We start from the raw sequence: 26498 nt of genomic DNA on the forward strand, positions 1-26498 counted from the left end.
GCCTTGGATAGTCAAATTCAAAAAAAGAAAGAAGAATAAAGGTTACCAGGGGCTTGGGGGGTTACGGTGGGGAAAAGAATAGGGAGGTATTGTTTAACGGATCCAGAGTTTCTGTTTGGGATACTGAGAAAGCTCTAGAATTAGACAGTGATGATGTACACAACACTGAATGCACTTAAATTAATGCCACCGATTTGTACCCATAAAAATGGTTTAAGCTGTAAATCTGATTATGCATATTTTGCCATAATAACTTTTAAATTGAGAATGTATCCAAAGGCCCTTACCACATTTGGTGAGCCTTTTGTTCCTCAATTGAAAGAGTGGGTATAGAAGTTACTTAGAGAATACTTTACAAAACCTTGATTGGTAGTGATGGTAAAACAGTACCTAAGCCACCAACACACACACACACACACACACACACACACACACACACACACACACACTACACTCAATGCTCTATCAAATACCTATTATATTTTGCAAAGCATTACAAATCTAATAAATCCACTAATGATGCAAAGTTTACATCCTCCCATACTGACAAAAACACAAACATTCTCTAAGCACAAAGCTTATATTCACAAATAATTTTCTGCAACAAGACAAAATTTCAATTAATCACAATGGGAATTTAGTTATTTAATGCAACCACTAATCTAATATCACCAATAAAATGTAAGCAGTTATATCACAAAACCAGGGTTATATTCAGTGGACATGCATTAATAATAATCTATACAATTTTAATGTTACACCAGAAAAGGAACTGAATACAAAATTTCCCTTGATTTATGGTGGTCTTCAAATTTCATGGCACAGATTACCAATAAAACTGTAAAAACAGATTGTAAATATTTTCAATAAAATGGTAAAAAATTTAATGAGCCTTTAGGTTTCATATTGGGCTAAAGATTCAAAACATCAAGCTGGCCCCAATCTGTCAAAAATGACAGATAAATATATACAATGACTAGACAGGTTATTTAGTTACAATGGTACTGAAGGACTACTCACCCCTGTCCAAAAACAAAAAACAAACAAACAAAAAACCCGTTGGGGTTAATTTCTCAATGCAAACAAAAGTATTTGTAAATACTGTGATTATTATAAACTTGGAAACATACCTGGAATCAGGACAGTGATGAAAGTAACACACAAGGTCAATCATATTTCTGATCTGTCTTCATAAAGCCTTCTGGCTCCAAAAGCCCAACACTGTCCCTCAATATAAAACTAAGAAGAGAATGACTTTACCCTACTTGCTGACATTCTTCTACAGAATAATCTTTCACTAGGGCAGGGCTCAAGCTCCATTAACTTGCTTCTCTAGAGTGTGATTAGCAGAGCACCAAATTTATAAACTGATAGGGCCACCAAAAATGCTGAACACACTTTTCAAACAGAAGCAAACTCCCCCCACCCCCCAATTGTTAGTTCTATGCGCCATGTTATTCTTGAAACTTACGTGGCTACCAATAAGAAAAGAATTAGGGAAGGTTTGAACATATCTTGTACTTTTCATCAAGGCTAAAGTGCAAAATATCTCCATATCTCTGATATTTTAATAGGAAAAAACATCAAACACACATAATAAAGAAACTGAAGTGACAGTAAAGCTAATACAAAAAAGACCTCTTTAAATATACACTTGAAGACTACATAAGACCAATTTTTCTTTCTTCAGTGAAATCTGTAAATGAACCAAGTTCTCACAGAACTTGACATTTTGTTTCTCTTTCCCAGGATCAGAAATTCCAAAATTAGAGGGAAAAAATGGAAGAAAATAACATTGCATGACAATGGACACTAAGTTCATAAAGAACCTTTTTAAAAAATGAGATTTTATGGAAGAAAATACCATGAAAATAATAATCCTATGAGAATTGTCTTTTAAGCACAGTAAATTTGAGCCTTGGTCTTCATGAAGATACTACAGCTTATATAGAAAACTATAAATATACAAGACTCCAGGAAAAAAAGTCAAAATACGTATTATTTAACATTCTGTAGGCCTAAAAAACTTTGGAGGGGAGGGAAAAGAATAGCCAACTGAATCTTAAGAATACAGAACTATGAAAAATTCCTGGGTCAAAAGGGTGCTCCAAATGGAACCATACTTAGTGAAAACATACAACTTAGATTATTTTTAAAAGGAAATAGGTCTTGAATAATTGCAGTCCCTTCCAAAAAGGAAATCTTAAATTAAGGGGAAAAGATTCTAATAGTGTAAACGAGTCTGGCTCAGAAAGAAAACTGAACAACATATCCAAGATTCTGTCCATAAAAGTAAAGACGTTACATCTTTAATATTAAAGAAATAGGCTATAAAAAAAGTTCATTCTCAGACTTGGTTTTAGTAAAAGCTCATTTGTGCTCCTTTGTGGGTGCATAATAAAGTTCCATGGGTTTGTTCACTTTCCAGTATTTCTCACTGACCAATTCCAAAGAAAAAGAGCCATTTAATACCTAAAAGAGAAAAAGAAAGAATTAGAAACTGCTTAAAGCACAGTAGTGAGATGTACCAAACATAAAAGCCCTTTTTTTTTTAATCTTAGGATAAAACTTCTTGTCACGTATACTATTCATGAAAGAACAACCAAAAGATATCAAAATGGTAACTACTACCCCATTGCAATTTCTCATCCTGTCAGGGTCTCAGGGTCCTGAACCATTTTGAGTAGGCCCCACCAAACCACCTGCCAGTCTCAGCTGGTGAATGTGCTTCCAGTTTCAATAGCTATTCTTTTAAATACTCACAGTGAACTGCCCACTGGCTGTTGCTATGTAAATGGTATACTGCTTCTCACTGGCTGTATCAAGGTTCATCTGGTTTGATTCTCCTTTGCTTCGAAGTTCTTCCAAAGCTAACCTCACAGCCAGATACTTGGATAAGTGATCAACAGTGGCATTACCTGAAGTCTTTATGTATCTGGAAAAATAAATTAAAAATTTAATTTCTACATTAATGATAAAAACATACTCAAACTATAGAATACGTTTCTAACAAGCTAAATAAAATGTTAAGTGTCTCAATTACTCACAAAATAGTATCATAAATTTATTTCTCTACTACCTAAACCTTTTTATTGAGAGGTACTGAAGAGCGGAAAGTACAAACTTACTATCTGTCTACAAGGACATGAAAGTTCTACCTACCTTATCATCCAAAAATGATATAAATGACAAATACAAACACATACAAGGAGAACTGCAGGGAGAAAAGAACATAACCCTCAACCCCAATGAGCAGAATTAGGTCATCTACAGCAGCAAGAGGAATAGTAAGAATATGAGCAAATTTCTTGTTGTCTAAGAACTGATGGATTTTCTGGTTTTTAAGACAGAGCCTAGAAGCACCAACCTTAAAAATAAATTTTTTTTAAGCATGGTATACCATTCAATCACTCATTGAACAAGTATTTGATACTTATCTGACCTCAATGACAGGCAGTGTGGAGATAAGTGGTAAAACAGCCATCTTTGCCAGCAGGAATTCTAGAGCCTACTGGTAACTTTAGTATCATTTAAATAACTCTTCTTCCCTCTACCTAGAAGTGTCATTCCTTTCAGATACACAAATGTGGATCGGAAGCACATGAGGAAGGAAGTAAATAACAATCTACGCAGCCAGAATATCCAAGTGAACGCTGGCAATCAATGATATAACAAATACTGCCCTTACTTCTTATGTAAAACTACCTTTTAATTCCAAATTAAATATTATAAATTCAGATAATCTAAGGCTAACCTACACACTTACCTTGTCTGTGCACTATCATCTTTTTCCATTAGTGTAGGATGAGGCCTGAATACTAATTCAATTTCACTAGCACCATCCATTACTGGATCAATTGCCACTGTTGCATTGTTATTATCAAGCTCAAGCCCGGAATCATCAGATGTTTTGGTCCGTTTGTTACTAGGTCCTGCTTCCTGATTACTGTGTGTGGATGCATTACTACAGTGAGAACTGTCACCATTGTCTTCTGCTCCACTACCATTTTCAATCTGTTGTTTCTTGCCTCGCTGTAATCTAGTTAAGGAAAAATAAGGGGGTTGCATAAAATTTACATTTGGACCTTTTCAACATCAATTTTAAAACACGTTTACTGAACTTCAGAATTCTAAAAAAGTCTTCATAATTGAATTTGCTTCAAGTTGGATAATGGCATTTATTTCCCTCGTGTCCCAGAAAGTTCTAAAGAACCCCACTCATATATACATATTTGAATAACTCAAACAAATGTTTATATTCACTTAAGAATTTTCTTTACTTACTATCAGAATTATTGCCATTTGTATTTTGATCATTTGTTATGAGATTTTAAATCTAAAGTCATGATTCAGAAATGAAAATTTAAAAGTTGAGGGAATATATTTGTGCCCCTTTTTAGTTAGTTAGAAGTTCATAAGGAAACAAGATTTAAGATGAATGGGAAGCGCTCCCTCCCTGCCAACCTCACTCGAAGTCTGCTAATATAATATAAAATTATTCTAATGAGAAAAACGAGATGGTATCTAAATGACAAGCATGGATAGAAAAGCAGTCTAACAAGCTCAAACACTAAACAACAGCAACAACAACACTAACTGGGCAAGGTGCTCTGGTTATACAACTGATTTACTCATCAAAACAACAGTCAAGGTGGTTATTATCATTTTATAGTTGAGAAAACCAAAGAAAATGAAGTTCAAAGCCCCATGGTTATAAGCTCATAAGTGCCAGAACTAGAGCTAGGATGTGATACACATCTACCACACCGCCCACCCCCAACCTGTATATGAAAGAAATACACGTTTACTGCCAGAACAAGGAAATAACAGCCCGCTGCTTGGGAAAACAGCTCAAGAACTTTCACTTTTTAAAAAACAAAACACACACGCACACACACAAAATCCTGCTTATGAAATCTATAGACCACTTTAAAATTAAGCAGGGATCAATAATAAAGGGCAAAACTATGATTCAAGAATATATCAACAGATACAACAAAATATTTAGTCTTAAAAAGTTTAGAACTAAGCCAGTCACAATTCCACTTATATGAGGTATTTAAAGTAGCCAAATTTCATAAAAACAGAAAGTAGAATGGTGGTTGCCAAAAGCTGAGGGGAGGAGAAGGAAATGAGTTGTTTAATGGGTACAGAATTTCAGTTTTAGAAGATGAAAAGGATTCTGGAAATTGGTTATACAATAATGTGAATGTACTTACACATTACTGTGAACTGTATATTTAAAAATGGTTAAGACAGTAAATTTTATGTTATATTTTCTATCACAATTTAAAACATATTTCAAAACAAACAGGCCAAAATAATGAAACAAACAAAAAAAACCCAGTGAAAACATAAAGACCATACCTAAACATTTCCTAAAATCTGCAACTAAAACAAAAGCAAAGTTGTTTCAGTTGACTGTAAAGTAATCTAACAGGGTTACTTGTCTTACTATATTTATTTTTACCCCACACTTCTTTCGAAAAAAGTTTGAGGTGACAGAGCTAGATTAATTTATTTCAGGCAGCATTCTTAGAATAATGTTAATATAGATTAATAGATTATATCTTGCATATATCAAATCATATCTACAATACTACATACTACTCTAATAGCATTTCAAGAACTACACCATCACACTTGAATGTCATAGGAGGAACCATAAAAGTATTTAGGAATGTGAATATTTAGCCTCTACTATTTAAAGAACTAGTAGAAGTAGTACAGAATCCAATATAAGTATTTTGACAAAGATCAAGACTGCTACACACAAGAAATTAATTTTAATTCAATATAAAGGTAGAACTTCAAAAAATTCATAATCAAAAATATTTACTGAGCAGCTCCTTTTTAAAAAATGTTTACTTATTTTTGAGACAGAGAGAGAGCGTGAGCGGGGAAGGGGCAGAGAGAGAAAGAGAGAGAGAGAAGGAGACACAGAATCTGAAGCAGGCTCCAGGCTCTGAGCTGTCAGCCCAGAGCCTGATGCGGGGCTCAAACTCATGAACCATGACTGAAGATCATGACCTGAGCCAAAGTCAGATGCTTAACTGAGTGAGCCACCCAGGTGCCCCATGAACAGCTACTTTAAGCCAACCATGGTTCTATGCACTGGAGTAATAAGAATCAATAATACTGACAGTCTCTACCCTCTAAGGGCTTATATTATTCTAGTGCAATTGGTAACACACAAATGTCAGAGAATAAGAGCTGTAGGGAAAAATCAAGAAGGGAGGGTAAAAAGGTATGGAGTGCTGAAGTAGAAGATAGGAACTTAGCAACCTGAAGAAAGTGAGAGAGAGTGCCATGTGGATTATCTGGAAAAGGGTTCTTTACAGAGCACAAAAGCCTTGAGACAAAAGCATGCTGGGGAAGTCTGAAGAACAGCAAGGAAGCTGTAAAAAGCTACGAACAAATGAAAGGAACTCTTGTCATGTCCTCACACCACTAGAAACGTTCAAGCAAAATCAAAGGACTACCTATAAAAATTTTGCAAAGGGGATTCTTTCTCCTGCTAAAAGACTAAAATGAACAACTATTAAAATCCCTCAAAGTCTTAGAAATTTATATAACTCTTTTAAAATATATGCATTCAGGGGCGCCTGGGTGGCTCAGTCGGTTGAGTGGCCGGCTTTGGCTCAGGTCATGATCTCACAGTCTGTGAGTTCGAGCCCCGCGTCGGGCTCTGTGCTGACCGCTCAGAGCCTGAAGCCTGTTTCAGATTCTTTGTCTCCCTCTCTCTGCCCCTCCCCCGTTCATGCTCTGTCTCTCTGTCTCAAAAATAAATAAACATTAAAAAAAAAATTAAAAAAAAAATAAAATAAAATATATGCATTCAGCATTTTATTTTACTTTGTTAATCAGAGCTGTAGGCCAGTTTAATACAGTTAGAATGCAGCACATCTTCTTCAGAACGACTTCTAAAACTTTAAAAATAGCTATGCTTGAACCTCAATCAAAAATTCTGATTTACTTCGTTTGGGATGGTACCAGAGGCCCTAGAATTTTAAAACTTTCCGTGATTCTGAAGTTTAACCTAGGTAAGAAACATCAGACTGGGACAGGGCTTTATTGGCATCTCCTACTTTGGAAAATGAGGACTCCCACTGAGGCCTAAATACATGAGAAAGTATCAGAAAGGACCATGGAGGAAAGGAAGGGGGAAAAAAAACAGTTAGTTACAAACAGAGAGGGAGGGAGGCAAACCATTAAGAGACTCTTAAATACAGAGAACTGAGGTTGATGGGGGGCGGGGGGTGATGGGCATTGAGGAGGGCACTTGTTGGGATGACAACTGGGTGTTGTATTTAAAGAGATGAACCACAGGAATCTACCCCAAACACCAGGAGCACACTTTACACACTGTATGTTAGCAATTTGACAATAAGTTATATTTAAAATAAAAAAAAAAAGTGTCAGGAAACAAAAATGAGGGTAAGAAAGTATCCAAATAATGCAGGGTGTTGGAAGCCATCATCATGGTCTTTTAGCCTGAAAGTGAATACAATATAGATATTAGAGACTTCAGAGCAAAGGAAAACCATGATCTGACTTTCAATTTAACAGAATCACTCTGGCTGCTGTGCTGAGAATGGACTTTGTAAAGATAAGCAGGGAAAGTAGAAAGACCAATTAGGAGGCTATTTTAATACTCAAATGAAAGATGGTGGTGGCCTAGACCAATTTGGATACATTATGGAAAAAGTTAAGACTTAACTTTCAGTCTGTTCACAGACTGAAATGCACAACGTGAGAAAAAAAGAAAAGAGAAATGTTAAGGCTGACTCCCAAAGTTTTTGGCTAAAGCAAGTGGAATGACAAGGTTGCCATCAACTGAAATGATCAAGAATGAAGAAAAGTAGGGGGTATGAATAAAAAGTTCAGTATGGGGGGCCTCGGTGGCTCAGTCAGTTAAGCGTCCAACTCTTGATTTTCGCTCAGGTCATGACCTCATAGTTCATGAGTTCAAGCCCTACATGAGGGCTCTGCACTGACAGCACAAAGACTGCTTAGGACTCTCTCTCTTCCTCTCTCTCAAAATAAATAAATAAACTTTAAAAAATTAAAAGTTCAGTATTGGACATGTTAAATTTGAGTTAAGGAATAGCTAATTCATACAAAAGGAACCAGGAGATTATCGTCTCCCAGAAGCCAGGTGAAGAAAACTATTCAAAAGGAAATTTACTGTGTCAAATACTGTTAAATAAGATGGAAAAATGAGGTCTGAGAATCAGCAATTAGATTTTGCAATGTGGAGGTCACTGGAAAATTTGATGAGGGGATACGGGGGTAGGGGAGGGTGTGATAAAAGTCTGACTCCAGGGGGTTCAGAATAGAATGCGAGAAGAACTGGAGACCATGAACACAGACAACTTTTTAAGCAGTTGTGCTATAGAAATAAGAGGAGAAAAGGAATGGTAAGTGGAGGGAGAAGTGGATACAAGAGAGAATAGAATGGAATACCCTATTACAAATGAAAGTGTATATTACATGGAAAGGTAACCATGCAGAACCACTATTTACAATTGTATTTTATCTTTTCCAAAGTGGAGGGTGTTAAGTAAATTCAATATTTTAATAAAAGTATTCAGAAAAACGGCCACCATCTCTGGCTTCCTTTTCCATATACCTGTTCATGGCCTGTATCTTCAGTCCTTCCTCAATGCTGTGACTGAGTGCTTGCTGGTTATTGTGCTTGTTGATCCTGGCTAATACCCTCTCTTGATGAGCTTCATACTCATCACGACTTGGATAAATTTTGCTGATGAGTGCATCAAAGTTTGGGTCTGGCCTTAGTGATCTTTTAGAAACTAGCTTTTTCCGACAGGTAGGGCATTCTTTATTGCTAAATAAAAAGAGGGGAAAGAAAATGTAAGCAATGTCAGTATCTTTGGGCTAACGACAAAAATATCCAATTTCTGGATAGTTATGTTTATTCCAATACCTTTATTAAGTCACAGAAATTTAACCTGAATTTCTTTGCGGGTAAGCAAGATTTTGGAAACTTGAGACATTCAACAGAACTTGTTAACAAAGAAAAATGTGAATACTCCCCAATGATAATTTATATACAATCATCTTAGAAATAAAAATCTATTTCTTGTTAATATAAATTCCCCGATATCCATGCCACAAGGAAAAGCTACCCACTAATACATATTAATTTATGTATCAATCCTTTTATTAAAATAGCATTCATAAGGATATTATTTCATATAATTCAAAAGTAGAAAAACCATGGTTTCATGCTTTGTAATTTCCTCAAAACAAATACTCATGCTTTTATAAAGCTTTTAAAATTGTGTAAAATCAACTGTTTCAAAACAAAGATTCTCCAATAATTAAAACTTAGACTTTAGAAGAATTTCTAGTTCTCAAATGAATACCTATTAGAGAATGTATTTCTCAATACCCATAAAGCACCATCCTGGTATAATTTAAGTACCTAGTATAACTCATTTCAACGTACCCACTTCTGAGGGCTGTGATAATGCAGTCTGCACAAAAACGATGTAAACACTCCTTTGTAGTCATGGTGTTCTTCAACATATCCAAACAAATTGGGCACATTAATTCACTGTGTAGACTTCGGGGTGAAACCACAATTTCCAAGCCATCTGTTATTGCCTCCTGTAGAAGAGTCACTTTAAAATTAAATGCTACCTATTTTATTATGGACAAGTTCAAACATGCAAAAGCACTAAATATGACCAAAATGAACATTTATATACCCATGACCTGGCTACCACCACTGTCAACTCACAGCCAACCTTGTTTTACCATAATTTCCCCCCAAATCCCCTCAACCCCCCACCACTGTTATAATATCAATGCTCTTATTTTAATGGCTAAAAATAATATATTAATGTGTTTAAAAGATAAGTAATGGTAAATCATCTTGGCCTAACAAAAAAAGCATTGAATTTGGAATCAGATGCCTTCGGTTCCAGTTCTAGACCTATTAATGTGACTCTAAATAATAATTTAACATTGTTTTGTTACCTGCAAAATGAGGAAGCTAAGGCTAAATAAAATTTAATCCTTCTATCTTCACAAATTGCACCATTCTGTTAACAAACTACATTATTTCACACCATCCATTAAAAGATTTTAAGATTCCAATACAAACATTCTCTAATTTATATACATGTTCACAGTAATGTGTAAGTACATTCACATTATTGTATAACCAATTTCCAGAATCCTTTTCATCTTCTAAAACTGAAATTCTGTACCCATTAAACAACTCATTTCCTTCTCCTCCCCTCAGCTTTTGGCAACCACCATTCTACTTTCTGTTTTTATGAAATTTGGCTACTTTAAATACCTCATATAAGTGGAATTGTGACTGGCTTAGTTCTAAACTTTTTAAGACTAAATATTTTGTTGTATCTGTTGATATATTCTTGAATCATAGTTTTGCCCTTTATTATTGATCCCTGCTTAATTTTAAAGTGGTCTGTAGATTTTATTTTATTTATTTATTTATTTTTTTTTTTTTGAGACAGAGAGAGACAGAGCATGAACAGGGGAGGGGCAGAGAGAGAGGGAGACACAGAATCTGAAACAGGCTCCAGGCTCTGAGCGGTCAGCACAGAGCCCGACGCGGGGCTCGAACTCACGGACCGTGAGATCGTGACCTGAGCCGAAGTCGGACGCTTAACCGACCAAGCCACCCAGGCGCCCCAAGTGGTCTATAGATTTTAAAATCACTTCTTGAGGGGCGCCTGGGTGGCTCAGTCAGTTAAGCATCCAACTTCGGCTCAGGTCATGATCTCACAGTTCATGAGTTGGAGCTGTGCGTCAGGCTCTGTGCTGACAGCTCAGAGCCTGGAGCCTGCTTCAGATTCTGTGTCTCCCTCTCTCTCTGCCCCTCCCCTGCTCATGCTCTTTCTCTCAAAAATAAATAAACATTAAAAAAAAATTTTAAGTCACTTCTTGAACCTTAAGTCTTGATCCATAAAAGTAGTTTTATACAAAGTGCTCAGGTTCTCAGGTTAATCTACAAACTAATTTAATCCATAGTACCGGTACTAGTATTTCTAACTGTCACGTGTAAAAATGTTCCAATGCAAAAATGCATTTGGAGGTCCAATGTAGAATTCCAGAACACATCTCCCAGCTGCAGAGACATCAGTGACTTCTTTCATCACCACCACCACTACCCACCCTTCCCACAAGGTGGCACTGAGTACAAATTTACCTAGCTCTAAAGTCACAACCAGGCACTCCTATGGACTGAGGAAAGATATCCAGTAGGTGGCTACTGAAGAGGAAGGTCAGAAAGAAATAAAGAGCTTTCTATGTTATTGACACTTTGTTTCCACTAGTTCTCCATACATATGTTTTCTCTACAGGGCCAAAGAATGATGACCCTACAAGGAAAAACAAAAACTACAGATATTGTCCATAAAGGACTCAAGTAAAATGCATTTACAGTAACTACCACTATTTTTGAGTGTCTTAGTATGTTTCAACCTCTCTATAGCACTTTCAGTATTTTCTTTTACTTAATTTAATACACACACAAACTTCTGATGAAGAAACATCACTCCAAGTATGCTGACTCAGCTAGTAACCAAGTTTGTCCTCTTCCTCCTTAGAACTTGCCTAGTAAAATCCCAGCCCTGTACTCAACCACCCATGTTCTCCATGTCTGTACCAGTGCAGGTGTGTAGCACTGTGGGAGAAAAGGGGGGAATCATACAACCAGACTAGTATCACTAAATTTCACGTTTCAAATGGGTGTTCAACACAGCTCAGCAATTCTCTCGTAACAAACTTGTTTTTTCTATGTGATCTTATACCTTTTCTTCTATCTGCAGAACTTCCTACACCTGAACACTGAAAAGCTTATCTTACCTCAAATTTCATTGAGAGCTCTCTCATTTTCTCTCTGTGACATCTTTCTTTTTAAATTATTTTTAATGTTTATTTATTTTGAGAGAGAGAGAGAGAGAGAGAGAGAGAGAGAATGAATGAATGAATGAATGAACGAATGAACGAGCATGGGAGGGGCAGAGAGAGACAAAGAATCCGAAGCATGCTCTAGGCTCTGAGCTGTCAGCACACAGCCCAATGCGGGGCTCAAACTCAAGAACTGTGAGATCATGACCTGAGCTGAAGTCAGAGGCTTAACTGACTGAGCCACCCAAGCACTCCTCTACGACATCTTTTTAAATCATCATCATCTTTCTTGCTAAAAGGAGAAAACATGCCTCTTTCTATCAAAGGGACATTCCTTCCTACCTTTTCAAGTATATTCTTTTGATTATTTTATTTGCTCTCAGGCTTCAGCATGAGAAGCTCTCAGGCTTCCACTAAACCAGCCTAGAGTAGCATCTGCATGGGGTTACTATCTATAGTGAAATATGAATGATACACCTTAGAGCAGTGTGGAGCCGGGGCGGCGGGGGGGGATATCATTGGTACACCTCTATCTCCCATCTTACAAACAAAACAAAATTTTAAACTTCCCAGTTCCATGTTCCCCTCCAGTTTTTACTCCACTTCTTTGCTTCTCTGCACAGCCAAACTTCTCTGAAAAATTGCCTATATATTTTCACTTTTTTCCCCTTCAACACAGTACAATCTATTTAAGTGAACTTACTCCTGTCAAGGTCATGAAGTATACATTGCCACATTCAAAGTACACTTTTGTAATCCTCATTTTACCCATCCTCTAGGTAGTACTGAACACAGTAGCTACATCCTCCTTCTTGACACAACTCCTCTTAGATTTTGATCCCCTATTTTTCTCCTATTTTTCTTTACTTTGGCTGTTTCTTTCAGTTTCCTTTGCTGGCTTCTTTTCCATTACTTCATTTCTAAATGTTGAATCTCCCCTGGATGAAGTTCTGGGGCCCTTCTGATCATCTCTCTCCAGGTTTCCAGATTATCTTATCCATTCTCACTGCTTAAAATTTGCTGACCACACCCGAAATCTTACAGTTAGGCCAGACTCCTAGTTAGCATCTAAGCCTGCCTGACTTACAGGCATTTCAAAATGAGTTCAATTTTAAGTATGTTTATCTCCTTCAAACCTGGAACCCCCCCAGTCTTTCCCCTATTCACCTTTTTTTTAAAGATTTTATTTTTAAGTAATCTCTACACCCAACATGGCGCTCGAACCCACAACCTAGAGATCAAGAGTCACACGCTCTACTGACTGAGCCAGCCAGGTGCCCCCCATCTTCACCTCCTTGATCTCCCTTAATGCCCCCTCCCATGATTATCTGTTACCTCACTGAGGACTTTCCCCATTTACACAACTTCTAAAATGTACAATTCTATGGATATTTGTTTAATGTCTATAAACTCCATAAGCTGGTGCCACAACTATTTTATTCACCACTTCACCTAGTGCCTAGCTTAGGACCTGGTACAGACTATGCACTTGAATTATTTGTTTAATCAATGAATGAAGTGTAAACCAAACATACCCAAGTCAACTGCTTGCATATAAATTCATTATTACCGTTATGTTCTTTTAAGTATTCATTTTCTAAAAATGTATACCAGTTTACAGATGTGTCATATTTCCCCCTAGTTACCTTAGTCTACATTACCTGAGGTGTTCGTTGTAATTCATATAAACTGAGTTCCCATGTTTTGCTTAATGGTTGAGTTCCGTTTGTCTGCACAGCCTGAGACATTGCTAGGAATAAAAAGGAAAGAAAAACAATTTCAGTATCTGAAGGGGAAGTAAATCTCAAAACTGATTGTTTGGAATTGTGAATCCTAAGAACAATCAAAATAGAAATTACACACTGGCTCCTCAAAAATTAAAAAGAAGAAAAGCTCAAGAATCTTTTCATTTAAAAATACAAGCTACTTGAGAGCAAGAGACTACACTGAACTCTAAATACTCTACAGGTGGCATAAAAAGCTTAAAATTATTATTGAATGTACAGAAAACTCTCTTAATCCTAAACAATAACTAAGTTTCTAAACATTTAGTTCTATGATTTAGAACTGAATAAAGAAAATGTAATAGTCTTCAGCATGGTCAATTCTTGCCCGACACAGCAAAATCTACTTTATAGTACTTTAAACTCGTGCTCATTCTGCCTCTACTTTCACAGTTCCACTCATGAAAAATCCTCTACCTGATATAGTAAGTCAGCTTATAATGTTCAGAAAGCTCTTCCTAACGCTGAGCCTTAAAATGCTACCTATTCATTCTATAGCTGCCCTCTGGAGACACAATGATTAAGACTAATAATTTTTCTACATGACAGCCTTTCAAATATTTGGGTACTGTTATCATATCCCACCTGATTTTTCTTTCCTTTTGGCTAAATATTCTAGTTCCTCCTACTGCTCACCATTTGCATTATTTCAAGGTCTCCTCACCACCTTGACATTAATTCTGCCTCTCTCCTCTGGTTACGAATAAACTTAACGTTAAGGCCAATTTCTGTGCTTGTCTTTGAGTAGGGGAATGGGATCTAGGATACATCTGAGGAAGATGGTCTTAGAACACTAACTCCTCTCCAAAACAGGCAAAAGAAGGGGCTCCAGGCATTAACATTTTTAGTAGGTATCTATTATTAGCCAACCTGAACTGCTCTACGTCCTTGCCTCAGAATTCACAGCCTAAAAAGAAGGAAATCATGTAAATAAGTAAACTACAATCTGACAAGATAAATTCTAAGCAGCAGAATCAAAAAAACAATATGGAATTTCAGAAAAGAATCAAGGAATTTGAGGAGTAAGGGAAGGCTTCAGCAGAGATGGAGTAAGCTTTAAAAAATAAGAGATTACTACACCAAGATGGGAATAGAAAAGAAAGAGGGTTCCGGACAAAATAGAACACCATGTATGAAGACAGGCATGAAAACAGAATACGCCTGTACTCAGGAGCTACTGGAAGTTTCAAATGAGTGATGCAATCAAATAGTTTCACAGAAACTCAAGTAATAGTTGCAGAAGGTAGAGGAACAAAGAGCAATTAGCAGTAAGAAAAGTGAGGACGCTGTTTCAAAAACCTGGTTAACTATCTGAACCAAAGCAGTTAAGCATGGACATAGAGACAAAATTAGATGGACTTAGTGATACATTCGACATTGATGTAAGAGAGGAGGATCCAATATGACTTTGGGAAAACAACTATCCTTTAAGGAGATGGAGAACACAGAAGGAAATGTGTGGATGCCTGCGTGGCTCAGTCAGTCAAGTGACTCTTGATTTCGGCTCAGGTCATGATCTCCTGGTTTGTGAGTACAAGCTCTGCGTTGCAGAGCTTGCTTGGGATTCTCTCTCCCTCTCAATTTTAATAAATAAAGTTTATTAAAGCAAATAAATTTCAATAAATAAAACTTATTAAAATAAATAAATTTTAATAAATAAAATTAAAAGAAAAAAGAAGAGAACAAGATAAGTGGAATGGCTACAAATACTGAGTTGCAGTTATTTATGGCTCACTGAGGTAGAGTGGTTCATTAGACAGAAAAATCCCACACCTGCTTGAAGACACAACCTGCATATTTAAATCATATATTCTATATTGGCATGCAGACAATGAAGGACATGACCTATTTGTATCCAGGAAGCTGAACTTCCCACTTCCAGCAAATACCATTTAAACAGCTATCAAGAACTCACCCAATCGGCAATTAGCTCCACTTTGCTTTAAGAAGCAAAAGCACTTAATCGAAATTTAAACTATATTTAACCACTAAAATTCTACATACCTGTCTCTTTTTAACAAAAAACCACACTCCACATGAAGTTTCTCCCTTGCCCAAGCAAAAATTTGAAATAAATTATGTTCAAACCTCTCATATGAGCAAGCTGTGACTTTTGTTTACTATTTCAAGGCTGCCCACTCAGTCTACCTCCAGTATTCTCACTTATTTTATTTACCAGAATTGGTAGGCTCCCAAACAAGCAAACGTTCCTTGAGCCTTTTGTTTCCTTGTAGATATATGTGCCATTATCTCTACCATAAATCCTACTACAACATAATGAATGTCTCAGAAAACTAAAATTACTCAGGAGGAATTTCTAAGAATTCCAAATCCTAATCCCATCTCCCAACCTGTAACTGCTAACCTAGGGCCAAAGCTCTCCCAGCAAATTAACGGGAACCATCAAAAAAAATAAAAGCCTTCTGCTGAAAGCTCAGTTGTAGAGATAGCAGTTCTCCTCCATATAACCAAATTGTATCTGATTTAGATATTTGTATTTCTTTGGCAAGCAAGATTCAGGAAGTAATTCACAAGTTAGTTGTAGTTGCAGAATTTCCTGGTATTTGGAAAAACTAGGATCTCCATGGCCTTGAAAAGTTTTCCAGTCTCTCTGTGTATATCTATCTGTATTACACAGCATATGTTCTCTCTGGTATCTAGGGTCTTAAATGCTACCGCAGGGATGCTATCTTACCAGATAATGCAGCAAGTAAACCTGAGACCAAAAAAAGGATACAATCGTGCTGATCATCAAAACCACCATCTCAATTCTTAAGAACTTATCAGCGCTGTAGATCTGAGTTATATTTAGTGGCCTCTCCTGTCACCTGGCCAAGAAGGGCCAACAGGGATCTAAGAATTAAAAATTCCATTTTCGGGGGCCTCGAGATACAATTGACACACACAGAGAGGAAGCATATACATATACATGGTCTGAAGGACATGATCCATATGTATAACAGGAAGCTCAAATCTCCACTTTTGGCAGTCACTGAACGGATAAGCTCTAGAGAATTAGCTCCTCTTGCTTTAGGTCAATATACTGTGTCATTTAAATTTAATCTAAAGTCTCTACCCTTCCCCCAAAACACATATAACCCTTCTTTTACTTTCATTTGGTGAGAAGCTGCATTTTTGTCTTGATGTTCTCCCTTGCCCAAGCCAAGAATATGAAATATACTTAGTTTTTGTTTTTCAGATGAGAATGAATTGTGATTTTAATGAACATTATTTGGGAATTATCTATGTTCAGATACTACTAATACATAGAGTAAATAAGAATGGATCACCTAGGAATAATTATAAACTGGAAAGACAGAGCACAGAGATTAATCCAGTGAAGATGAGAAACGAGGTGTCAGAAAAAATAACCTTAGAGATTCTTTCCAGCAACAGGAATGTGCTACCTAGACTACTGCCTGATGATCCTTGCAGGACAACAGAAAAAGATCTAGGTCTACCTGGCCCAACCCCCAATTATCACACCTAAATTATACTTCTGAATAAGAGATTCCCCAACAGAAATGTTTCCTGCACAAAGTAGGCTCTCACTTTTGTGAAGAGAATATACAAATGAAAAGTTATTATTAGCTACGACAAGATAACTTGGCAAAAACAGAAACTCAATCTGATAAAAGACCTAGTTACAGGCAGATTTTGAAAGCTTGCAGCATCACTAACCAATGGGGAAGAAATATCAACACAATATTTAGATGTTCTTTTAGAGACTACAAATACCTGGCACTTCCATGCTGACTTTGCACATGTTCACATTTATGGCAGGCAGATCATGCAATCCTTTCACAGAGGCTCAATGTGGTTTCAAAAGCTTTTAAACACAGCACCTTCAAGAGTGACTACCCACAAAGAGCAGAATATGCAAAAGATGAAAAATTCCTGTGCATCTACACAGAAAGATTTAGTAAGTTTATATTTTTTAAAACAAGAAAAAGGTTAGACTTCCAGTTTCCAGTTCCACATGTTAGTCACCACTTTGCCCTAGCAAGTAAAAAATTGAAAAGACTAAAAAAATCATCTTTTCTTGGACCCATAGCAAGGGGAGGACGCAAGGTAAACCACAGTCCCCAAGACTGAAAAGACAGAGTATATAGGAAATCTCAGCTTACCAGAGCAACTCGGGAGTGGAAACTCCAACAGGATCCAGTGTCAGAAAGGTAAATCTGAATTACAATTAAATTGCTAGAGACTCAGTGCAGCTAAGTCTGATAGTTGAAAACTCCAGGCAGACCCAGTCATAGAGGTAGCTCCAAAATATGAAATTTACCTCCAGAAGCTTCACCAGATTCCCACAGTAAACAGTAAAAATCCCTTTATGCTTGCCAGAGAAGTCTGTTCTTAACAAGGCCCGCCCTCAGGGAAAACGAGTTATTCAGAACCTACCATGCTAGGATATTATCAGAACCTGACTGATTGGGAAGGACAATACCCAATCCCAGCCCATTCTAGGCATCCTGTCCCACCTGAGGGAAGAGGAAATAAACTGAGAACTAGTGGTAAAGTTCACAGTCCAAAGTATTAGTCTCACTAAAAGACTGAGACTACAAGACTGTAAAGCCCTTCATCTCCCTCTACATCTCACCACCACATAACTGAAGGCCTATTTACAGCAGTTCCTTGTACCCAGTACACCATGTCTGACTATCTAGAAAAAAATTCTAAGTCATACCAAAAGGCAAAAAACACAATTTGAAGAGACAAAGCAAGCATAAGAACCAGACATGGCAAAACAGTACTGGAATTATCACATCAGGAATGTAAAACTACTATGATTACTACGTGAAGGGCTCTTAATGAGTAAAATAGATAGCATACAAGAACATATGGGCAATGTAAACAGAGAGATGGAAATCCTAAGGAAAAAAACCAGTAAGAAATGCTAGAGGTCAAAACACTGTTATAGACATGAAGAACGTTCTTGATGGGCTTATTGGTAGCCTGGATATGCCTCCAGCAAGAACTCTGAGCTAGAGGATGACAGATCAATAGAATCCTCAAAGACTTTAAAAGAACAAAGAAAAAACAACAACAAAATCCCAGAAGAGAATATCCAAGGACTGTGGGTTAACTTCAAAAGATGTGATATACATGTAAAGGGAATATCAGGAGGAGAAAAAAGAAAGAAAGGAATAGAAGAAATAATTGAAACAATAATGACAGAATTTCCCCAAATTAATGTCAGACACCAAATCACAGATCCAGGAAGCTCAGAGAACACCAAGCAGAATAAATGCCAAAAGAACTACACCATGACATATCATTTTCATACTACAGAAATTCAAAGATAAAGAAAAAAATTCCTGAAAGAAGCCAATGGAAATGGTTACTTACTAAAGTAAAAAAAAAAAAAAAAAAAAAAAAAAAAAAAAAGAACAAAGTACGTCCTGCGCTTTAGACTTGTGTTGCATTACAGTTGCTTACATCTCTGCTCCATTGACTTAATATATCTTAATACTTTCTCCTACACCTAGAAATGAACCCGCTTTTTAATAGAAGTTAAATAAGTGAAGATGTTTAGAAAGGAAAAAAATGAATCTTAAATGATATATAACAGTAAAGAATTACTGCTTACTAAAGCTGATCTTACATGATTTAACCAGGCATCTTCAAATTGGAGTATGTATATATACTCCTGACCTATACAAAAGCTTTCCAGGGGGCTATACAGGGCTAGGATAGTTTTCAAATAATTTTAATTTACAGATTATCAATTCTCCTTAAGTATTTCTACCCAAATTCATCTAACTAAGAACAGGACTATGTATCTGCGTAGGTCTCTCTCCCTGCCCTAATCCTTTCATAAGATTACAAATCATTCATTCACTCATTCAAATATTGATTTATCTATTGCACCTCATGCACTGTACAAGCTGCTATGAATACCAACAATAAGCAGAACAAACATGCATAAAATAAGTTAATAATTCTTAAGTGCTATATAAAAGATTCAAAAAAGGATCCTGGGCTTTTCAAGATGGGGGATCGAGGAAGGACTTTCAAAAGAATAGACATGCTGTCCTGCTTCCGATTCTGTGTCTCCCTCTCTCTCTGCCCCTTCCCTGCTCATGCTCTGTCTCTCTCTGTCTCAAAAATAAATAAAAACATTAAGGAAAAAAAAAATTAAAAAAAAAAAGAATAGACATGCTGGAAAAAAAAAAGAAAGGTCAACGTGGCTGGTAAAGAGGAAAACAAGAAGAGGTTACAGAGCTAAAGAGAGGTGACCTTCTCAAGAATCAAATGAGATTAAGAATTTATGGGATATATGAGTAAAACATCCCTCAGAAATATTTATGATCTTCAATTTTAAGTAATAAAACCATAAAAACTGAAAAAAAGCATTAGAAATTAGAATATAAAATTAGAAAAAGGAAAAGTAATTATAAAAGCATAAAGCAAATCGAAAGAACACTTAAAAAATAAAAAATAATGGGACTTGTTCATGAAGCAAAATTTAATTAGCTTTGATAAAGATAATGCTATAAATTTCCCACAAAACCAAAAGGAAAAAAAGAAAATGCACATACAAGTAAGTATACTTTTAAAATTAGACTATATTCTACTTTATATCAAATAAATTGAACTACTCCTAATTAAGTCTTCTAATATGTCAGAAATAGATGGAAATACTTTTTTTAACTTAATTTGTTTTTAATTTACATCCAAATTAGTTAGCATGTAGTGCAACTATGATTTCAGGAGTAGATTCCTTCATGCCCCTTACCCATTTAGCCCATCCCCGCTCCCACACCTCCTCCAGTAACCCTGTTTGTTCTCCATATTTATGAGTCTCTTATGCTTTGTCCCCTTCCCCGTTTTTATATTATTTTTGTTTCCCTTCCCTTATGTTCGTCTGTTTTGTCTCTTAAAGTCCTCATATAAGTGAAGTCACATGATATTTATCTTTCTCTAATTTCACTTAGCATAATACCCTCTAGTTCCATTCATGTAGTTGCAAATGGCAAGATTTCATTCTTTTTGATTGCCGAGTAATGCTCCATTATATATATATATCACATCTTCTTTATCCGTTCATCCATCGATGGACATGTGGGCTCTTTCCATACTTTGGCTGTTGTTGATAGTGCTGCTATAAACATTGGGGTGCATGTGTCCCTTCGAAACAGCACACCTGTATCACTTGGATAAATACCTAGTAGTGCAATTGCTGGGTCGTAGGGTAGTTCTATTTTTAATTTTTTTGAGGAACCTCCATACTGTTTTCCAGAGTGGCTGCACCAGCTTGCATTCCCAGGAAACATTCTTTTTTTTGAGAGAGAGAGAGTGTGAGCAGGGAGAGGCAGAGAGAGAGGCAGCCAGAGAATTCCAAGCAGACTCCGTACTGTCAGCACAGAGCCCAATGGGGGCTCAAACCCATGAACCCTGAGATCATAACATGAGCTGAAATCAAGAGTCCAAAACTGAATCAACTGAGCCACCCAGGTGCCCCTGAAATAGATGAAAACACTCTTAACTTGATGAAGATATATATACGAGAAGCCCCAAGGTTAAAACTTTTGAAGATTCCTATTTTAAAAGTCAGGAAAAAAAAACAAGACTGCATTTCTGCTGGAAGTCCTCCATATGCCACTCCCCCAACACACACACAAAGAATAGGGGAGCAGGACACTGGAAAAGGAATTGACAAAAGTATCAGCTGTAGATAATATAAATACCTAGAAAATCCAGCAGAATCAAATGAAAATTTACTATATTAAAAAAAAAAAAAAGGCAGCAACATGGTGGCTTCAATAGAGAAAAACAAGCCAAAAAAGCCATAGATTTCTATAAACCAGGAATAAACATTTAGAAATGCATTTTTTTAGTGATCTGATTTACCACCATTCACAAGAGCAACAAAAGCTACAAAATATTTAGAAGTAAATTTCATGAAATATTGACAACACGAAACTCTACAACATAACTGAAAGATATTAAAGAGAACATGAATTGGATAAACATATATGTAAACATAAATCCAATGTAATGCAATCCCAACCAAAATATCAATATATAAAATGATTCTAAGATTAACCTGAATGATGCACAAGAATACTCAGGATACTCTGAAAAAGAATCAGGGAGACATTCCTTATGTCTAATATTAAAGTTTCATGAAAAGCAACACTATGGTCTGAAGTAAAGATCAGATTAACGCATCAAAACAAAGGGTTCAAAACAGATATGTGAATTTATGTAATTTAAGATATTTTAAGTCAGAAGAATTTAAATACTTAAATTAAAAAAATTAAATCAGACATACCTAAATAAATTAAAAACTCCAAAAGGATTAAGCATTAAAAAAAAAGCGCTACAATTTCGAAGGGGCACATGCACCCCAATGTTTACAGCAGCACTATCAACAATAGCCAAAGTATGGAAAGAGCCCACATGTCCATCGATGGATGAACGGATAAAGAAGATGTGGTATATATATACAATGGAGTATTACTCGGCAATCAAAAAGAATGAAATCTTGCCATTTGCAACTACGTGGATGTAACTAGAGGGTATTATGCTAAGAGAAATTAGAGAAAGACAAATTATCTTATTACTTCACTGTTATGAGGAATTTAAGACACAAAACAGATGAACGTAAGGCAAGGGAAGCAAAAATGATATAAAAACAGAGAGGGTGACAAAACGTAAGAGATTCTTAAATATAGAGAACAAACAGAGGGTTGCTGGAGAGGTTGTGAGAGGGGGGATGGGCTAAATGGTTAAGGGGCATTAAGGAATCTACTCCTGAAATCACTGTTGTACTATATGCTAACTAACTTAGATGTAAATTTAAAAATACAATACAATACAATAAAAATCTATATAAGATGAGGGTAGAATGCCTGCCTACAATTAAGATTAGGAAGGCAAGCTACTAAGACACAATACCAGAATACTTTAAAAGTAGTTCACATTTCACCTCATAAAATTTTTAAACTTCTATACAAAAACAAGGAAAGTTATCACAAGCAAACTAAATTGATAAGCGAGAGGGAGAAAATATTTGCAACATCAATAATACAGGCAAATATCCATAACGTACACTGAATCCTCTCCCAAGACAATTTAAAAGACAACTCAATATAGGCAAAATAATTGTGCTTAACTTCACTAATAATCCCTAAACTGCAAATCAAAACACTCTTATCTACATAAGCCTTATTTCTTGTCTATGATACTGACAAATATCAAGATACTAATAATACAGTATGTGTTAAAGTATGCAGAAAACAGGAATTCTCAAATCCAGACGTGTACAGCAGCATGGTTTTGGGGACAGAGGATTTACAGTATTTGGCCTTAGGAATGTATGCCGTGAAATGGAAACGCACACCTGTTTTTAAATTTATTATTTTCAATCAACATACAATTAAGAACTTACTGGTGATAATCATTATTTTATCCACATTCTTTAGAAGTGTTATAATAGACAAATTAGCTCGGAACTTCCATACAATATGTATTCTAACATACATAGGTTAACTCTATGTATGTTAAACTCTAAACTTAAACTCTAAACTAATCTCATTTGCTTATTCTTTTAAAAAATTCAATTAAATTAATAGTTGTAAAATCAAAAGACAGTATCTGTCAAACACAGATGCCAGTGAAAGAGAACATACCAAAAGAACGGTCTCTGCTCTTTGGCCAAATCAAAATATTAACACTGTACTGTACTGGCTGAATCTTCAGAGCAGCCTGAATCTGTCAAAAATGTTTAATGCACTTAAGTTTGGCCTTATAATGGTTCTCTTAGGAAATTTATCCAACAAAAATTTTCATACAGGTATGCAATAAATATATATACAAGAATGGTGATCACAGCATTGTTTGTGATAGCAAAAAATCGTAGAAATCTATCTATCTATATATATATATGTCAATAGGAATATGGCTAATTAGGATATAGCCAAAGCACACAGTATTATGTAGCTACACATACTGACATGGAATTCAACATATGCACACAACAAACAGTAACTTTTTAAAAAGCTGTAAGGCAAAATATAGAATATGATCCTATTTTAAAAAATCCAAACACCTAATGTAGGTTTGTGATTTTGAGTTCTGTGCACTATGTGTCAGCCATATTTGCCACCTTTCTCTTTATCAATCTTACCAAGTTCATTCTCATTTTAGGATCTTTTTTAAAATTTTTAAAAAACTTTTATTTTTTGAGAGAGAGCATAAGCTGAGGAGAGATGAAGAGAGAAGGGGACAAAGGACCCAAAGGAGGCTCTGCGCTGACAGGCTGACAGCAGTGAGCCCAAGCCTGACATGGGGCTCGAACTCAGATCATGATGTGTGGAAGACGAACGCTCAACCAACCAAGCTACCCAGGCACCCCTCATTTTAGAATCTTTTTACTAGTGCATCCCTTCCATCTGGAACAGAATGCTTTCTTCCCCTCCCCTTCAAGATTTTGCCATAGCTAGCTCCTTTACGCATTCTAACAAAATTCTAACTTTGCTGTTTTCTCATGTCTTTTTTTCTCTACAACACTCTTATAGCCTCTAAGCTCCTTGAATGCAGGGTATTTATCTACCTTATTCACCACAATACCCCCAGTACCTTGCACTGTGCCTAGCATATAGTAGTTACTCAGTAAAAATCTGCTGAAGAACTTAACAGTGGTGATGACTGAATAAAGGAGCTCAAATGAGGCAATCTTAACATTTCACATTTTCATGACCAAACATACATTTCAAATTAACATGGGGAAAAAGTAAGACAAAAGGAGTAATTATCAGTTGGTCTATTTTCTATGTATAAAGAAAATATTTTTAATGTATCTGCATGGTTAGGGCTATTTGAGCAAACCAATCTGTCCTTCAAAAAAGAAGTGTTGAAAAATTAAATACAACTGAATTGATACGTTAGAAATTTACCTCCCTAGAAGTATGTGTTGATAGCTCAGGGGGTGTGAGACTACAGAGACATTCATGGGTTATAAATTCTGACATGTCTGATCTGCCCATACCCCTTACCCACATTCATTTACATTCCAAAGATTAAGAACCTAGGATCCTCCCCTTCTGTAACTGAGGAGGTTTTGTTTATACTGAGGAACAAAGGTTTCCCTTCCTCTTTCAGGAAGGGGGTAACACCTCTACAAGCTCCCAAATTCATATTTTTCAGGTTCCTTACCTACCAAATGAACATCCAGGTCTCAATGCATCACTCTGAGAGGGAAGAACTGGGGCAAAGGGGTTATTGCTATAATAATTAATCTATCCTTGCCCCAGAAATTGTGTTTACTTTCAGGATAATATGAATGAATATAGCCATTAAAAACTTATCATTTGAACAAAATTTCATTCATAAAACTTATCTTGTGATTCAAGCTTTAAAAATAAATTTTTAAAAATGAATGTAAAAATTATTTTTTCAGGACAAAAATACATTAAGTCCCCAACTTAGAAACTAAAATTTCCATTCTAAGCTTTTCCACTAAAAACATACTATGCTTAACTAATGAATTTAATGAAGTGTATGAAGTATCGGAAAGTTTGTATTTATATACTAGGTTTAATGACATTATGGATTCGTCTTTTGAAGACTAGTCTAGAAACCTAACCATTAATCACAACATTGTTCCTACATAAATATTCATTTAATAGTACCTGGCAAATAACGTAGCGGGCCCCTAATGTGTCATTTTTTTAAATCCCAGCCCTAATCTACAATCTTTACACTGGTTGAGGGGAGTACAACAAAATCATAATCAAATCTATTAGAGGTTATTAGATGTGGCAAAGAACAGGTTTCATGTAAAAACTGAAAACAAATACAGTTTCCCATTCAACTCTTGAGACTCCCAAGACCCTCAAATCCCCTGAGTGGGCCACACATTTGCTCCCAACACCATTCTCTAGCTCCCCTAGAAGGAAAAATAGATCCACTAAACCATAAATTCCTCAAGAGTAAGGGCAAAGAACTTTATATTTTAGGGATGTCTTTATGTTATGGTACAACAAATGAGACAGCTAGAAAGCACGGTAAGTGATTTTTGGAACTGGATTAGCTTGCATTTGCATCCTAGTGCTGGAAGCTACTGGTTATGGATTGACACCCAAATTTCTTGTTTTTTTGTTTTTTTTTTTAAATCTGCAAAGCGACAAAAATTTTCAAGGTCACTGGCAAAGTTGAATAACATGTTCATATAAAGTACCTGGCATATTCCACAAATGATGGTCATAAAGTGGAAAGGGTTTAAGAGCCCCCCCCCCCCCCCGCCGCTGCCCAACATGTAAAAGATTAGGAAGAAAAATTACTTAGCCACTCCTTAACATACTAACAACTGCACATTAATCCCCTTTCAAAAAGAATAATTATTTTATTTATTTAAAAAAATTTTTTTAACATTTATTTATTTTTGAGAAGAAAGAGACAGAGGATGAGGGGGGAGGAGAGAGAAAGAGGGAGACACAGAATCTGAAACAGTCTCCAGGCTCTGAGCTGTCAGCACAGAGCCCGACGCGGGGCTCAGACTCACAGACCGTGAGATCATGACCTGAGCCGAAGTCAGATGCTTAACCGAATGAGCCACCCAGGTGCCCCAAGAATAATTCTTTTAGAAAGTAACAAAAAAATGTTTGGTTATGTGCCTCATGTGATTAAAAAAAAATCAATCAGTTGGCCAATTAATCCAAGACTACTCTTTAATAAGGCCTTTTCAGTAACAAACAAGAAACTGCCAGAAAGAGATTTGTCAGTTGTCTACTGCTAGTACACTGTATGTGGCTCAATAATAAGTATAGTTCCCAGAGGCTTAAAAGAAAAAAAGAA

The 26498-nt window shown here is 36.1% G+C and overlaps 1 protein-coding gene across 4 annotated transcripts in view; it reads right to left on the reverse strand.

The window, feature by feature from the left end:
* Positions 1-2278: 2278 nt before the first annotated feature.
* Positions 2279-26498, reverse strand: part of RNF2 (ring finger protein 2) — a 46685-nt gene continuing 22465 nt past the window's right edge. For all 4 annotated transcript variants that reach the window (XM_007096230.3, XM_042975914.1, XM_042975915.1 and 1 more), the window contains exons 2-7: positions 13572-13660; positions 9473-9633; positions 8633-8848; positions 3767-4039; positions 2764-2935; positions 2279-2472 (exon numbers count right to left, since the gene is read on the reverse strand). In XM_007096230.3, the coding sequence (XP_007096292.1) occupies positions 2371-2472; positions 2764-2935; positions 3767-4039; positions 8633-8848; positions 9473-9633; positions 13572-13658 (1011 nt within the window). In that variant the 5' untranslated portion in view covers positions 13659-13660 and the 3' untranslated portion in view covers positions 2279-2370. The remainder of the gene's footprint in view (positions 2473-2763; positions 2936-3766; positions 4040-8632; positions 8849-9472; positions 9634-13571; positions 13661-26498) is intronic.

This window comes from Panthera tigris, chromosome F3 (genome assembly GCF_018350195.1).
Source record: "Panthera tigris isolate Pti1 chromosome F3, P.tigris_Pti1_mat1.1, whole genome shotgun sequence".
Taxonomy (NCBI): Eukaryota; Metazoa; Chordata; class Mammalia; order Carnivora; family Felidae; genus Panthera; species Panthera tigris.